We start from the raw sequence: 17245 nt of genomic DNA on the forward strand, positions 1-17245 counted from the left end.
GGCACTGACTGAAGCAAATGTGTTCTTCTCACAGGACAGTTCAATAAAAGATTGTCCAGAAGAAATTTTCCAAATAAACTCATTCATATTTTTTTCTAAAAATAGACCCCCTTGAGTTTTATTTATAAAAATAGACCCATTTTATCTTAATCCGGTTCCTAAATAGTCGGGGTTGTCAACCCTGACTATTTAGGAAGTTGTAAACCCCCAATTATAACCCTAAACCCTAACATTCTATGCACTAAATAGTCGGGGTTGGCAACCCCGACTATTTAGAAACCGGATTAAGACAAAATGGGTCAATTTTTGAAAAAAAAAAAAAACTCAAGGGGGTCTATTTTTAGAAAAAAAAATTATGAATGGGTTTGTTTAGAAAATTTCTTCTTCCTTTATAATGTAGGTGAGAGCCTAAGCTACCAAAAATGCCATATAATCATCAAATGGTGGGAAAGACTTGAATAATATAATTGTAACACAAACTCCTGATGCATAACTTCAAAAAAGGAGTTTCCTTTACGAAGGCTAATAAAATTATAAAATTGGGAAACCACGGAATCCGGGCAAAGTCACTTCTAAAAGTGCTTAAGTTTGAAAAAGATGGTTCCTTTATAAGGCAGTTATCAGCCTAACCTATGAAAAATACCCTAATACCATCAAATTTTCATTTTAGGGCCTGTTTGTTTCGCATAAATTTGAGCTGAAAGTGAAGGAAAATCCCATTTTAAAACTGACGCTGAAAATTCTGTCAGTTTTTTTTATTTACGGATGTTTGTTTCATTTTGAGCGGCGAAAGAAAAGGGTGCTGAAAGTGGTGATTTGCGGAAAGTTCTTTTCCGTTCCCAAAACGCCGATTTTGGTGGAAAGTGATCAAAGCTCGTTTTTTTTTCCCTCTCCTTTCATCCTAGGGTTCTGATCACCGCGCCGTTCCTTCCCTCCATTTTCTCCCGCCACCTGCTCTCGCTTCCACCCCGATTTTCCACATCAACTTCGCACGGCTTTTTGCTCCTCCAGCTCTCGTTCTCACTTCTTGATGCCATTCTCCTGTGCAAGCGAGATCGATCTTCCTCCGTTTTGATCTCTTGCGATCTTGAGATCGCTGTTCTTGAGATCTTGCGGTTGATTTGGGGATTTGAAAGGAGATCGCTATTCTTGAGAGCTTGCGGTTGATTTGGGGATTTTGAAAGGTCGATGTTCTTGATCTTGCGGTTGATTTGGGAATTTGAAAGGTCACTGTTCTTGAGATCTTGCGCGCTACTCAGGTAAAAAAAAACCCTAAACGCCTTATATTTTTGAGATCTTCAGCTCTTGCTCCAATTTGAGCACTGTTTTTTCTCGGATTTTGAGCTCTAACATGTGGATTTTCATGGTCTATTTGAGCTTTGATCTGTTTGAGCTTCGATTTTGGGCATTAATTTTATGCAGCTTAATATATTTGCTCTGGTTGCTTGCCTCAACTATTGATCTGAGTTCATGCTAACATGAATATTAGTAGCAATTTCATTTTGGTTTTTGGGTAAAAACAAATTAGTAATTGATGAAGATCGATTATCATGAATGAAGGGCACAGTTTGCAAAATTTATCATGCTTAAACAACCTCGTGTTATAAATTTTAAGAATATTAGTAGCAATTTCGTGGTCTGTTTGACTACGTTATAATTTTTTCCATGCAAATTTATCATGAATGAAAGGCACAGTTTGCGTAAAAAGAAATTAGTATAGTCGAAAAACATTTTATTTCTTTGAATGATGGGAAATGAATCAATTTTTATGGTTAGAAACTCCTTGTCTGCATTCAATTAGTTGATAGGTTCATAGTTATGGACTTTCTTGTCCTTGAGCATGGCTTTGGGTTTTGATGAACTGAATACGAACTAAGAAACAAATTGAAAAATTAATTTGAAGGCAAACATTAAATTTGACAGGTTTACAAGTGGGGTTCTATAATGATTTTCCCTCGATGAATTAAAGTTAAAGAGGTATGCATTTTATGTGTTATGATGATGGGCTTCATTGTTGAAGATATGCAGCTAAAGTTTATACTAGTAATCAATTGGCGAGGCAGTATATGCAGGCAACATTGCTATTATAAACTTCATGGCGAGGCATATAATGAAGAAAAGAGCCTTTTCTGAGCATATTTTCTATAATTTCTTATGAGCTTTGGTTTGCTTTCCATCTTGGCTTGTTTGGCCCTTTTGAGCTCAGTTTTTGTGCAGCCTCTTTGTCTACCTGACATGTAGCAATTGGTGTTTGTTTGGACTCATGTTGTTTGGCCTTTGGACAGCATGTTTGTGTCGGCCTTTGGTCTTTGGTTGTGTATTTCTTTGGTTGGCCTTTGGCACAGCTTAGCCTTTGTTTCAGTTGTGTTTTTTTTTTGTGCCTTCCTTGGTTGCAACCTTAAATTTGGTGTGTGGTTGGTCTTTGGCATTTGGTTGTGTTGGCCTGTGGTTGGTCTTTGGCACAGCTTGACCTTTGTTTCAGTTGTGTATTTTGTGCAGCCTCTTGTTGCTTTCCTTGGTGGCAGCCTCCTGTTTCTTGGCATTTGGTTGCGTTGGCCTTTGGTCTTTGGTTGTGTTGGCCTGTGGTTGGTCTTTGGCACAGCTTGGCCTTTGTTTCAGTTGTGTTTTTTTTTTGCAGCCTCTTGTTGCTTTCCTTGGTTGCAGCCTCTTATTTCTTGGCATTTGGTTGTGTTGGCCTTTGGTCTTTGGTTGAGTTAGCCTGTGGTTGGTTTTTGGCACAGCTTGGCCTTTGTTTCAGTTGTGTTTTTTGTGCAGCCTCTTGTTGCTTTCCTTGGTTGCAGCCTCTTGTTGCTTGACATTTGGTTGTGTTGGCCTCTTGCAGCTCTTGCTTTCCTTTGGTTGGTCAGCTATGATGATGGCCTTCGGATTCAGTTGATGCTTGTGTTGGCCTCTTGCAGCTCTTGATTTTGTGCTTTCCTTGGTAGCAGCCTCTTGTTGCTTGGCATTTGGTTGTGTTGGCCTCTTGCAGCTCTTGATTTTGTGCTTTCCTTGGTTGCAGCCTCTTGTTGCTTGGGATTTGGTTGTGTTGGCCTCTTGCAGCTCTTGCTTGTCCTTTGGTTGGTCAGCTATGGTTGGCCTTCGGATTCAGTTGATGCTTGACCCTTATTTAAATTTTGTGCAGGTTTATTGTACTCTCTGCCTTGGTTCCAGCTCTTGGTACTATTATGTGTTGTTGGTCAGCTATGGTTGGCATTTGGTTTTATATTGATGCTTGGCCTTTGTTTTAATTTTGTGCATGGTTTCAACCTGCTCTCGGCCTTGGTTTCAGCTCTTGGTTGGCCTTTGGTTGGTATGCATATTTTGTGTTATGATGATGGGCTATTTTTAAGATATGCAGCCAAAGTTTATAGCAACAATATATTGGCGAGGCAATATATTGCAGCCAACATTGCTTTATAAACTTTATGGCGAGGCAGATAATGAAATAATGGCCTTTTCTAAGCACAACTATTATGTTGGATGGTAATCTTACCATGGTGACCACAATCAAGTTTTCTTAATTTTTTAGTTTGAACCAAATACTAAAAAATGATGTAAAGTACTTTTACTACATATTTTCTTCTTTTTTCAAGTTAAACCAAACACTAGAAAATGATGTAAAGTACTTTCACTACATATTTTTGGGCGAAACAAACACAAGAAACATTTTTCAGGAAAGTGAAGGAAACACAAGAAAGTGAAGGAAAATAATCTATGGAAAGTGAAGGAAACGAACCAAACAGGCCCTTAAGGAAAAATTACAAGTTTGGTACCTTCTTCAAGCAGGCTTGGCAATTTCCATCATCAGGCAAGGTTTTACTCCCTGGGCTTTCCACATGAACCTGATCAAAGAATCAAAACTAAAATTTTGACAAAAATCCTTTCATCCCCTAAAAGATTATACCTTTCAAAAATCTTACCATCCCCTTCCTAAAATGGCTCTGAACAACGCTCGACTCCACATCATCGAAATAGTGCTTCACCCATGAAATCGCCGTGACCCGATCCGATCGAAGTTTTCGGCCAGGGAGAGGGTTGGGGAGCGAAGGGAAGGGAGGGAGGGAGAGGAGCTGACGTGGCTTTGGGCCGGGCTTCGGGCGTGCCGAGAACTGGGGCGATGTTTGTTGGCTGCTGACTCGGATCACTAGGGGTTCGGCCGAGGCCGCCGACGGAGGGAGAAACGCGGGAGAATCGACGGGGGACTGAAGGTGGGCCCACGGCAGGCGGCGGTGGAGGCGGAGGCGGAGGGCGAGCATGAAGGTTTTTTTTTTTTTTTTGATGGGGGTCTCTACTGTAGTTGCTGCTCGCCGGAGCAAACTTGGGGTTTTGGGTTGACCAGTTGGAGTGCACGTACAGTGCACGTGGTTGAATATCATGCTATTGAAATTGATAAAAATAAAATAAAAAATAAAATTTTTTGCAGGATTGATTATCAACTTAATAATCTCTCTTTTAAATAAAATATTATCATTGTTTCTATAAATCTAGACTATCGTCACGTGATCTACTATTTATGAGTTATAAACATATTGATCTAGTACAATATCTTTCTTTATTAATATCTTAAAATCTTTAAAAGATGGGTGATCATTCAATTCGCAATGGAATTTTGCATATGAATTTACATGCAATGTGCCTATTAAACTTTTAGTTGTGATTTGACTCATATTCACATTAACTCTTAGTTGTAGTTTGACTCATATTCACATTAACTTTTAGTTGTGGTTTCACTCGTATTTACATTATCTAATATTCTTATTCAATTTTATAGCTCATTCTCCGTATTATAGAAGTAAAACTGAAAGTATGAATGATTATTTTCTTGTGAAATTAGAGCTGGGAGATTATGATATATTTCGCCATGTAATATTTTCATAGTGAGTGACCAACTACAATGAAATTAGAGCTGGGAGATTATGATATATTTCGCCATGTAATATTTTCATAGTGAGTGACCAACTACAATCATCCTAATTTAAGCATAAATAATTATTATATTAGTTACGCGTAACTATAAAATAAATCTCAAGTAAAAAATTAGAATTGAAATTGTATTATCTTGTAGGTAAATAAATAAATGTTATTAAAGCCCCTATTTATATTAAATTTAAAAGTAATAATTTAAATTATTAAGTGCCAAATATTAGTTCATGCGAGAAAATAAAGTAATATATGGTTTATATACTTATATAGTCAATCGATTAAACGTATTAAAATTATAATGACCACAGTCAAAATTATATGGTGGGTTCACATTAAATATAATTTATAAATAATAGTACATTAAAGTCAAAAAACTTTTAACCACTATATCAATTGTTTGAAAACTTTTGCATGTATAAACTATATTGCCTAGGAATAGTGATGTACACACTTAACTATAGCCTAATACATCTTAAGAACGACTTACTCTTCAATATCACTATTAATTAATGTATCTATGCATTACACTAAAAACACAATGAAAATTTAGAAAACTACAAAAGAAACACACTCAAAAGTTTTAAAAATATATTACTAAAAATAGAAAATATATTTTTAAAATTTTATTATAATTATCATAACATTTTTAAAAATAGAAAATAATTTTAAAAATATTTTTAATCAATGTAATATTTTAAATTGATTATATCTAAATGAGGGGATTTAATTTTATTTCTTATTTGAATTAGTTACTAAAGATATTACTAAAAATATTCTAATTGATTATAAATTGATTTTTACTACATCTGAATAACTAATTATAAATTGATATTTTCATATTTGCATATCTGATTTGAATTAGTTAGTTAAGATACTGCTAAAGATATTTTAAAAATTCAAAAAATGAAAAATATATATTGTAAGTTTTTATTTGTAATATTTAATCACTATAATAATTTAAAAACACAAAATATATTTTAAAATATTATATTTCAAAAATTTTAATTTCATAAATTTGTAGAAACTTTAAAAAATAAAATATATTTTAAAAATTTATTATAATTGCTGCAATATTTTTTAATCGCTGTAATATTTTTGTATCTAGTTTGAATCTAGAACTAAAGATATTCTAATTGATTGTAAATTGATTATAATTGAATATTTGACTTAAAAAGAAATGTTTAAATGAGAGGATTTTATTTTATTTATGATTTGAATTAGTTACTAAATATATTTTCAAAAATATTTTAATTGATCATAAATTAATTTTTTACTATATTTGAATATCTAATTATAGTTTGATTTTTTCTATATCTGAATATGTGATTTGAATTAGTTACTAAAGATATTGCCCAAAACATTTTAAAATTTTGAAAATGCCTAAATATATTTTTTTAATTTATAATAATTATTGTAATATTTTTTAAAATTGAAAATACATTTTTATTTATACTTTTTAATCAATGTAACAATTTAAAAACCTAAAATAAATTTTAAAATATTATAATTCAAAATTTAAATTTTAGAAAATTTTATAAAATTTTAATAGAGAAAATATATTTCAAAAGTTTATTACGCTTTATGGTTTAGATCTAGTATCAAAGATATTCTAATTGATTATAAATTGATTATATCTAAATATCTAATTTGAAAAGAAATGCCTAAATGAGGGGGTTTAATTTTATTTGTGATTTGAACTAGTTGCTAAAGATATTGTCAAAGCTATTTTTAATTGATTATAAATTAAATTTTTCTACATCTGAATATTTGATTATAAATTGATAATATTTTCAAAAGTTTATTATAGTTGATGTAATATTTTTTAAAAACAAGAATATTTTTTAAATATTTTTCAATCACTATAATATTTTTTATTTTGATTTAGTCTAGCACCAAAGATATTATAATTGATTATAAATTAATTATATCTGAATATTTGAACAGAAATGTCTAAATGAGAGGATTTTATTTTATTTGTGATTGGAGTTACTTACTAAAGCCATTGCAAAAGATATTATATTTATTATAAATTAAAAAATTTTGCATCTAAATATCTGATTATAAATTGATTTTTTCTATATTCTGAATATTTGAATAGAAAAAAGCGCCTAAATGAGGGGATTTGATTTTATTTATGATTTTAAATTTATTACTAAGGATATTGTCAAAGATACTGTCATTGAGTATAAATTGATTTTTTTCTATATTTAAAATTTTGATTATAGATTAATTTTTTCTATATCTAGATATCTAATTTGAATTCCTTACTAAAAATATTGCCAAAGATATTCAAAGATACCTAAATACATTTTAAAAAATTTATTATAATTATTGTAATATTTTTTAAACCAAAAATGTTTATTTTAATTTTTAATCTTTGTAACAATTTAAAAACCCAAAAAATATTATAAAAATATATAATAATTTCTATAATATTTTTGAAATTGAATACATATTTACTATGATAAGTATAAAATTATTTTAATTACAAAAATATTATAAATAATAAAATATATATTTTCACAACTATCTAAAAATATAATAAAAAATTACAAAAATATTATAAATAATAAAATATATATTTTCACAACTATCTAAAAATATAATAAAATCCAAATTAAATTTTAAAATTATTAAAATAAAAATTTCCATTTATATAATGAAAAAAAAATTCAAATTGTAATGTGTAGATTGAAATTAAAATTTTCAAGTTCTAAAAAATTAATTATTTTTTATAACAATTAAAACTAAAACAATACTACACAAATTAAAACAAAAATTATATCAGACAGGGGTAGATGAAATCGAATTATTTTCCTCAAAGCAATTAAAGAGCCATGTGTGAAGATAAAATTGCATAGGTAAAAAAACTGACAACTTGAAAAAAAATTGAAAACTATTAAAAGAGGTAAAAAATAATACCCAAATTTAAAATAAAATCAATAATTCCTATAATATTTTAAAAACCAAAATATATATTTTTAATTAAACTTAATATCTAAATATATTAAATATCTAAATTATTTTCTCTAAGCAACAAAATTGTTGTGAGTTAAAGATTAAAAATCGTTCATTTATTTTTCTGTAGTAATATAAAAAATATTTAAAATATTAAATTGAAAATAATTATTCGATGTTGTAGAATAAGTATCTAAATATTAACGTTATTTCATAACAATTAAAGTTAAAAATTCTATAAAAATGAAAATTATATTTGTCGAGTATAGATGAAATACCTGAATTATTTTCCTCCAAGCAATTAACGAAACATGGTTGAAGATAAAATTACATAGAAATTAAAATTTGATAATTTAAAAAATAAAATATTTAAAAATAATTAAAATGAAAAAATACATAAATTAAAATAACATAAATATTGGATGGTGTTAGATTAATTGTCTGATGTGTTTTTTTAGAAATTAGAATAATAATTTGGAGTAGGAATTAAAAATCAACAATCTAAAAAATAAACAATTTGAAAACAATTAAAATCTAAAAAATAGACAAATTAAAATAAGCATAAATATTGGATGGTGCTAGATTAATTACATGATGTATTTATCGGAGATCAAAATAATAATTCGGAGTTCTTTAAAAAATTGAGAAGGGAAAACCGAATTGTAAAAAAATTGAGATGGGAAAAGTGACCAGAAAAATAAAATAGAATTTTAGGATAAATATATTTGTTGGTTTTTTAAGAAAATAAAAAATGTATTTTTTTCATATATTGAAAAGAAATGTCTAAATGAGAAGATTGGATTTGATTTGTGATTTGAATTTGTTACTAAAGATATTACCAAAGTCATTCTAATTGATTATAAATTAATTTTTCCATATATAAATATATTTATTTGAATTAAAGTAGAGATAAAATAGCAATTTAATTAAAAGGACAAATTAGATGATATGACACGTGTTAAAAAATTTAGAGTAGGAGGAAGATCAGTTGTCATCTTCTGGTGAGTTTTTAAACTTTTTAGTTTTGTTTTAATGTATACCCTAGTAAAAGATTATTATATCACATAGTATATGTACTTTCAATCCCATCTATCCTTTTTCACATTTACTTGTTTTTATGCACGTGCAATACACGTGTTTAAATACCAAAATAATTTTATTTTTTATTTATTTTATTACTATAAATAAGTCAGATTCATTTTGAGTTTAAATCTGTAAAATTGGATTCTTAGATTTGCTATTTTTTATTTAAACATTATAAAAAATCAATATAATAGATTTTTATGCTAAACTGGGATCAATATATTTAATTGGGATACCTTAATTGATTCCCTAAGAAAAAAATATCAATTGACATAATAATATATTCAAGCAGAATAGTAAAAGAAAATAATTTAAGTTGATGCTACATGTCATATTCCAAACTCTACTAATCCCAAGTTATAATATAGAGTAAAGCATGAATAACCATATCATTATGAACTATAGGTCCAGTAATAAAGAAATGACATTTCTTATTGCATTGAAAACAAAACTCCATAGCACTTTGGGACTTTATAAGCTCATATTTTGTAATAAACAATCTCAAAAGCAAATATAAAAAAAATAAGTACAACAAACATGATATATATGAGATCTTAGCCTACATCAATTGATAGACTTAAAATAATAAAAAGATAAAAAACTAAAAATTAATGGTAACTATAATATAATTTTATATGATAAAAGCAGTCACATTAGCATATAAAACTACTAAAAATTTTGCAGGAAAATCCCTTATAAAAATCCCTAACTCTACTCAATATATTAAGATATAATATAAAATGTTCAAAAAAATATTATCCTTTATTCTTTTTGTTTCATATTTTAATTGAGCCGATATCGATCTTTCTCCACCTTTATCTTTTTCTTAAGCAATTCTAGAGTAGCGTCTTCATCATCTACATCGATTGTGATATAAGGCGGGAGTTGGATTTCTTGTGCTATTATATTTCCTTCGCCTCATTCATCTTTTTGTTTTCTCATCTAACTTCACCAGGAATTTTGACGTCTTTTTTGATGGTCAACGAGATTTAACACGAGTTTTGTTTTAAAAATGTTTTAAAACATGAATGCACATGATTAGGGTTTTGTTTATGAGATTTAACACGAGTTTTGTTTTAAAAATGTTTTAAAACATGAATGCACATGATTAGGGTTTTGTTTATGTAATTATACATGAAATTTTCGTTTCAGTTTAGTTCATACATGTTAATATCAGTATCTTTATGCTTGGAATTGATGGGGATGATTTTAGATAGATTGTATGGTAGAAATCAACCTGTGCAGAGTTTCTACAGTCAATCGGTCGACTGATCAGTCGACCGACGGGCCAAATTTTTCAGCATCAGTCGACTGACGGGTTGATTGTGTTTTCTCAGCTCCGCAGTCGACAGATCGGTCGACTGGTGAGCTGAGGCTGTGCTGCGTGAGCTTATCGGTCGATATATGAGTCGACTGACGTCATCAGTCGACACATCAGTCGACTGATGAGATGTTTTACATATTCTTGATCTGTTTGAGTTGCTTTTCAGGGTCGCCTCGATGACCTGACACTAGTTTACCATGCTAATGATTTATCTGTACATGTGGGTTGACTTTTGACACAAGTTTAGACATGTACACCGAGATGCGTGCGAGTTTAGATTATGTATATCTTTCCACATATACTTTTCACTGTTGCACAGTCCTTGTGTTGGACTATAATCCATAGAAGTCCTCGTGTTGGACTATAATCCATTTTTGTCCTCGTGTTGGACATTTGCCACTTATTCCATGTGTTTGGAAACCACAGTATCTAATTCCTGTATCGGACATATTTCTTAACCCTGTATATGACTTTCTCACAGGAGTTTATGACATGTCACTTATATAGATTATGACATGATATTCGTGTAAGTAATAACATGATACTCATGTAGGCTATGATATGGCGCTGTACTTATGCTCTGAGATTAGTTGTATTTCTTTTATTATTGTTCCTGTACTAGAACCTCGGGTTTGGTGTTTAGGGATTTACAATTTGAGATGCAAGGTATATACATGAGGGTTTCCTTGTTTGGATTATTTCGCTCGACGTACCTATGCTCGTGTTGTAAATTTCTAAATACTAAAATCCTCTTTAGCAAGATCAATGATTTTAGATCTATTATGTATTATCTGTATTTTCTTAGACAACGAGCCCTGTTCCCTTGGGGTTGGTTGTGATGTTGCTCGCTAGCGCTTTGACGCTCGTTGTCCCTCCCCCTTTCAGGTAACGAGCCAGGAGCCCGAAGAGTCGCAGGTTGATGGCGATGCATTTTAGCTTCAGCTGTCTACTTAGTTATATTTTCTTTTGGAGTTCCACAGTAGACTTTTGTTTAGACATTTGAGAGTCTTATTCTAGAAGTTGTAAAAGCTATGTGCCTTATTTCCTCTTATCAGATATTTGTATTTGAGACTTGTTGAGTATTCCAGTTATCTATTCAGACATTGACTATGTATTTCCATATGTTGGATGATGAGATATTAATGTGATCACTATCATTTCATCAGTTATTTCTTGTATTATCTTTTACTTGCTTTTGTACCTACACCTATTGTTGACTCTACTAGATAGATGTTAATTGTGATGGTGAAACATGTTGTTGCACTGTGTGGTGCATGGCAGGTTTGGCATTCTTGGTTTCACCTTGGACTGCAGCCTTGTGTGAACCCAGGGGCGTCACAGTTGGTATCAGAGCTCTACTTGAATAAAGTTAGGAATTACCTCTTCTTTCTCTGTAATGAATTCTTCTATTGTGCATCCAATAAGAGTTTTTGCTATATAAAATAGTGTTACCCTTGCATTGTCCATGTCATTTTTCACGAGAATCTTAACTACACACCTGTAGTTTTCATTGTTGATTTCTAGATATATATTAATATTATGTTCATGTCATAAAAAAGATATATTACTTAATCTTGATACTGAGTTATCAACAATTCTACATCATTTATCATTCAGACACTCTTTATTAACATCTTTATCTACTTTCTTGTTGCAGCCTTTGTAAGTATATAACCATGGCTCGAGTCTATTTAAAATAGTGGTTATCTTTGACTTAAATGTGCAATAGCATGTTTGTATAATGACAAAATTTAGTTAGGTTTAACTGTGTTAATAAGAATAGGTTTCTAATATTGTACATGTATTGAATTCTGTGATGTATGCATAATATCACTAATTTGAATTTTTTTACATTAATAAAGAGCGTTGATGGAGATCCTTTTGTTATGATATATAGAGATTTTTTATATATAGAGAGCGTTGATGGAGATTTTAAAATCTGTTAATGCTATTATAGGTTTATCTTTGATTTTGGCTTCAATAAATCCTTCATTTGTAGCCAAATCCCCCTATAAAGTTGCACGCATAGTCATTCCACTGTACATGAAAAAGAAAGATTGCTAATCTTTTTTTTTATGATATTGAAAATAAGTATCATGAATGTACCTTTTATCCATAATCGTGATTTCCCTCTTATTGTCTAGTTTGTTATGTCTTGTAATATAGTTGATCATCAGCTTTACGTTAGTTGTTATTGCAAGAACATCTGCAAGTAATTTTATAAAAAGTTTATGACTCTATAAATTAATATCTTGTTTTGTATTGAAGAATAAAGTATGAAATTTTAAGTACTTACTAACTTTTGTTGCATCTTCCATAGAAAATTCTTCTTCAATTGGGACAAAGTTGTTCAATATTTTTTTCAAATGAAAATCAGTTGGTGCTTCTTTGATAGATATGTCTTTTATTAATATTAATTCAAGTGACTTGTGGACTCTTGGAAAAACTGTGTTTATTCCTTTCACTTCTCCATTTAAAATAAAAATAATTTGATTCTTTCAAAGCATATCTCTAAACTTTTCAATAGTCTCTCCATACATAAATCCCTATATTTTATTACCCTATAAATATTATTAACATTAAAGATCAATGGTTGTAAAATATAATTAATTAATACTAAGCTATATGTTATATTTTAATTAGTTATATGTAAACAGAAAAACTACACAAAAAGGCATTCTGAAAGTTATTAGGGTTTCAATGTAATTTACCCAATAGATATTGAGGTTTAACAATACTTATATGATCACTGGGAATGTTGTGTAAGTAATATAACATAAAGAATATTTTTATTTTACCTTAGTGTCAGTGAGAATTAGCCTTAGTAATTTCTATGATCCTTTTGCATTACTGTAAGTGGCCTCTGCACTTCAATGGATGTTAAGATGAATTGTCCATTCTTTTTGCAACTTCTTTAGCTGGCTTATTTGGATGTGTTGAATTTGGCATTCGTTAGTGGTAGCCATATTTCCTGTAAATTAGATTAAAATATACATGTTAGTCTTGACCACTATCTTAGAATATACTATAGCCTTTAAAATAAATTTATTAATTGTTGTTTCTCATAAGGTTTAGAATATTATTAAATCATAATATAGTTTGAGTGATAAAAAATTTAAGTGCATGTTGAAGCAAAAAAAGTTATACAAAAATGAAAATTATAAATTAGAGAAATGAACATGAATAAATATAGCTAATTATTATGATAAATTAATTACCTCTAGAATAGCTATTGTGACTTTTAAGTTAATTACTTGTTTGTTGGTTGGAGAACTTCCTTATATATCATATTTTTCATGTATCTTTCATCTTCTTTAAATTTTTCGTCCGATGTTATCAGGACTTTGATTGTTCTCATTAAAGTCCCTTGTGATAAAGCAACATATAGCTGACTATGAGAGAAAACGTGTTGAGCTACATAGATGCCTACATTAGGTATTGTTTGTCATTGGATTTATTAATTGTCATTACAAAACATAGCTATATTGGAAATTGCTTGCGTTTGAACTTGAAGAGGAACCCATCATCTTCTGTTGGAGACAAAAATATTCTTGGCAAGAAAACTTATTTCCTAGCATGTTGGCTCATTTGTGATCTTAGCATGAATTATATTACAATTAAAATCTTGACATATCAGTTTTGTTCTATTGCATAGCCTAGTAGTCGGATCTAGGTTCTTTAGTAAAATAATAGGACAATGCTTCTTTAATACCAGCTTATGGGGTGGTAGTCCATTTGGTAGTAACGTATTAAGGAGTTATTGCTGGTAATGATGATTGGTATCATTAACTGCTTCATCAAAGCTGTAGAATTCTTTTCCTTCATCTAGAAACTGTTTTATGATTCTATCATTTAGCATGTCTACATATTCATTTTTTGTTGCGAGGATAGCTTGGCCTTTCATATAGTCAATGGATTGGAAGTTCTCATCTAAAGATGAAAAAATTGAATGTATGAGACAATCTTTCGGTAAATCATCACTTTGATTCTTGATTAAAATAGGAGCAGGCAACGCTATTCGGCCATCAGCCACCATTGGTTCATCTCCATTCCCAACTCTAAGAAGGAAGTCGCTAAATGTTGAATTTGTCATTGCTCTCATATTCTCTGGTAGCTTCAACTTTTCCATTTTATTCCACAAATATGAGCTTACTAAACTTTCTCTAACAGCTTGTGATCTTGTTTCACGGGGTACTATTGATAAAACTTGTCTAAAATCCCCACCAAATACAATTACTTTATCACCAAATGGTTTACCTCGATCCACTATATCCGTTGATGTTCTATCTAATATTTCAATTGTAACACGTTTAACCATTAGAGTTTCATCCCAAATTATTAATCTAGCTATCTTAATTAGTTTGAGGCTCTATCTTGCTTGGATATGCTACACATAGATGATTATTTTGTTTGGATTTTTATCTTAAATCTGAAATATATTCTTCAGCCTCTAGGCATTATTACAGCTGCTATGCCCGATGTCGCTATAACAAGAGCTATCATCCCTTCTAATCTTACTTTGGCAAATAAAACCCGATATAAGAATGTCTTCGTAGTTCCTCCAGGCCCATCAATAAAGAAAACCATACTTTTATTTGCCTGAACTCATGCTAACACGGAAATGTATGCATTATATTATTCAGAGTTGAGTGTTAATTCAGCATTAAGGTCTTCAATTAGAATTTGTACATCGAGTTCATCTTGAATTTCTCTTGGCATGAACTGCCTTTTAAATTAGGGTTAGGTTGAACAGGTAGTAAATCAAAAATTTTAATATCCTTTTTCATGCTCTCTAAGAAGAATTTAATGTTGTAAAGAATGTCGTTTATCATTAAAACTCTCGTAGCACTAGGTTTCCTTAAGAAATCTTCAGATAATGAGTCAAGGTATCGATGCCATAATTTATTAATATCTGTGGGCTCAAGTGAACCAATAAAGTTCACAGCGAAGGGTTGCTGGCAATTGGAAGATGATGGCTTCATCTAAGCATTCTATAATGCTATTATTTGATTCCAATAAACCTGATTTCTAAGCTGATTGTTTGAATGACGTGCATTGAATTCCATCCACGGTCAATAGATTCTCAAATGAGGTAGGGCATCTGATGTGAGTAAGTAAAAGTCGTAAGTAGTATCTCTCCCCTTCAATTGAATTAACACTATTTATACGACCTATCACATGTCTTTATTTTCTTGGACTCCAACATTTTATCGTTGAATCTCAGACATAAATTCTGGAAGTTCACAATATAATAACTCTTTTTTCTGCTGTTTTTCTAGTTTCGACTTGTTTGCTTCTTTAATTTTTGAACATAAAGTGAAAAAATTCTATAAGCATTGTCTTGGAGACATGATCCCAATGGGATAGTTCTTAATTTTTCTAATAGGAAACAAAATGTTGATTCGGCAAGTGTAGTTGTGAGTTGATGACAGTTGGATAGATCTTATTAAGATAAAATTTATATATTCTCCACAAAGCTTCTTGAGTTGATACTCATCTTGCATCTTAAAAAAAAACTCATTCACAAGTCTTCCTCCTTCATTATATTTAATGTTTACTATCACTTTATCATGACCCGTGTATATGTACTTGTAAAGGTACTTCACTGCTTTAATACCTGAGCATATTTCAACATTAATGTAACAATTATAACGTGTCAGCAAATATGGATTGCAAGGCACAACCTACTGATTATTAAGGATTTTATTGTGAACCAACATTATGTTATTATCTTTGCTCCTCTTATAAATTGGGTACACATCTTTTACTTGTATTGATCGTGAGCTAAATTCTCGAGGGTAGTGATATTTGCACTCTCCATTTTGCATGCAACTATTCTTCATGTTCAACTCAACACAAGGTCCATGCATTACATGATTTTTACCAATTCATAGAGGATCATGTGTTTGGATTGGTCTGGAATTTCTACAAAAACATATTTATCATATTGATCCCATGATGTGATTTTGTGATCTCCAAAAAGAATTATTAAGATATGTGCATGTGGTATCCCTCTGTTTTGAAACTCAATCACGTGAGCATTTATGACAACTTTCCCAAATATCTATTTCTTAAAGAGTTGATCTTTCAAGTCTTGTCGCTTTGCTCGAAATATCCTTGAGGTTAGATCTAGCCTATCATTATGGGTTTGACCTGGATATTTTTGCTTGGTGATCTCTTCCCATTCTGGATTACATGTCATTGTTATAAAAAGATCTGGCTTTTCTAATCGTTGACATTGCATCAAGATATCTATGATGCATGTCTCTAGGACCACCTATGAATGACGATTGAAACACTATTCTATTGCCCACTTGGCATGCATTTGCTTCCCCAGCAGCTACACTGTCAACAATGTATTGGAGTAACTCTGCTCTGCTTTCTGATTATTTATTTCTAAAGTAATCAAGTCTTTTTGTTTTAAGTTTATGTACATATCAACAGCATATTGATGGAATAAACGACCAGCTGATGTAAGTAAAATAGATTGTCGAAAGTCTCTTATCTGAAACTTATGACAATAATAATCTCGCATGAGACTTTTCCCAACTTTGGTTCCTTGACGCTTATAAGTTTGAGTGTTAAGCTTTGTTCATATATAATAATATTATTAAGAATTGTTTAAATTTACCTTCATTGTGTCCCATATAGGAAGAGAAGGATACAAATAAAGCAGACAGCCAATGCAATACTATAATAGTATTATCATATTCTTCATTGATTCTACTGGAATAAATCAAGTTAGTTATATTCTTTAGTGTCTATATTCATACTTTTATGATATTACCGAAAGCATCCATTTTTTCTTTATCTTTTTTTTCGTGAATGGTTTCTCTAAGAATGGAAGCAAGAGATGGTAAAAATACATTTCGGTACAAATTGAAGTCCATGGTGTTGGCCTTCTTGTTTTGATGATGTTTAACAAACAATTTATTACTAATGTTGTTTGTCTAGTGT

The 17245-nt window shown here is 30.5% G+C and overlaps 2 protein-coding genes across 2 annotated transcripts in view; both read right to left on the minus strand.

The window, feature by feature from the left end:
• Window positions 1-12606, minus strand: part of LOC109841774 (RNA pseudouridine synthase 3, mitochondrial) — a 36902-nt gene extending 24296 nt beyond the window's left edge. Inside the window, 6 exon segments of the mRNA XM_020410713.1 lie at window positions 3774-3842; window positions 3921-4175; window positions 4177-4377; window positions 11669-11786; window positions 12395-12494; window positions 12585-12606. Coding sequence (XP_020266302.1) covers window positions 3774-3842; window positions 3921-4175; window positions 4177-4377; window positions 11669-11786; window positions 12395-12494; window positions 12585-12606 — 765 coding nt within the window.
• LOC109841775 lies at window positions 14046-14606 on the minus strand. Its single transcript, XM_020410714.1, has one exon. It carries the CDS (start codon window positions 14604-14606, stop codon window positions 14046-14048), a length of 561 nt encoding a protein of 186 aa, XP_020266303.1.

The sequence above is a fragment of the Asparagus officinalis genome, chromosome 5 (genome assembly GCF_001876935.1).
Source record: "Asparagus officinalis chromosome 5, Aspof.V1, whole genome shotgun sequence".
Lineage (NCBI taxonomy): Eukaryota > Viridiplantae > Streptophyta > Magnoliopsida > Asparagales > Asparagaceae > Asparagus > Asparagus officinalis.

What these genes read in the sequence shown, in the direction of transcription:
- LOC109841775 (XM_020410714.1), bottom strand. Translation starts at nt 14,606, where the DNA reads ATGGTTAAACGTGTTACAATTGAAATATTAGATAGAACATCAACGGAT.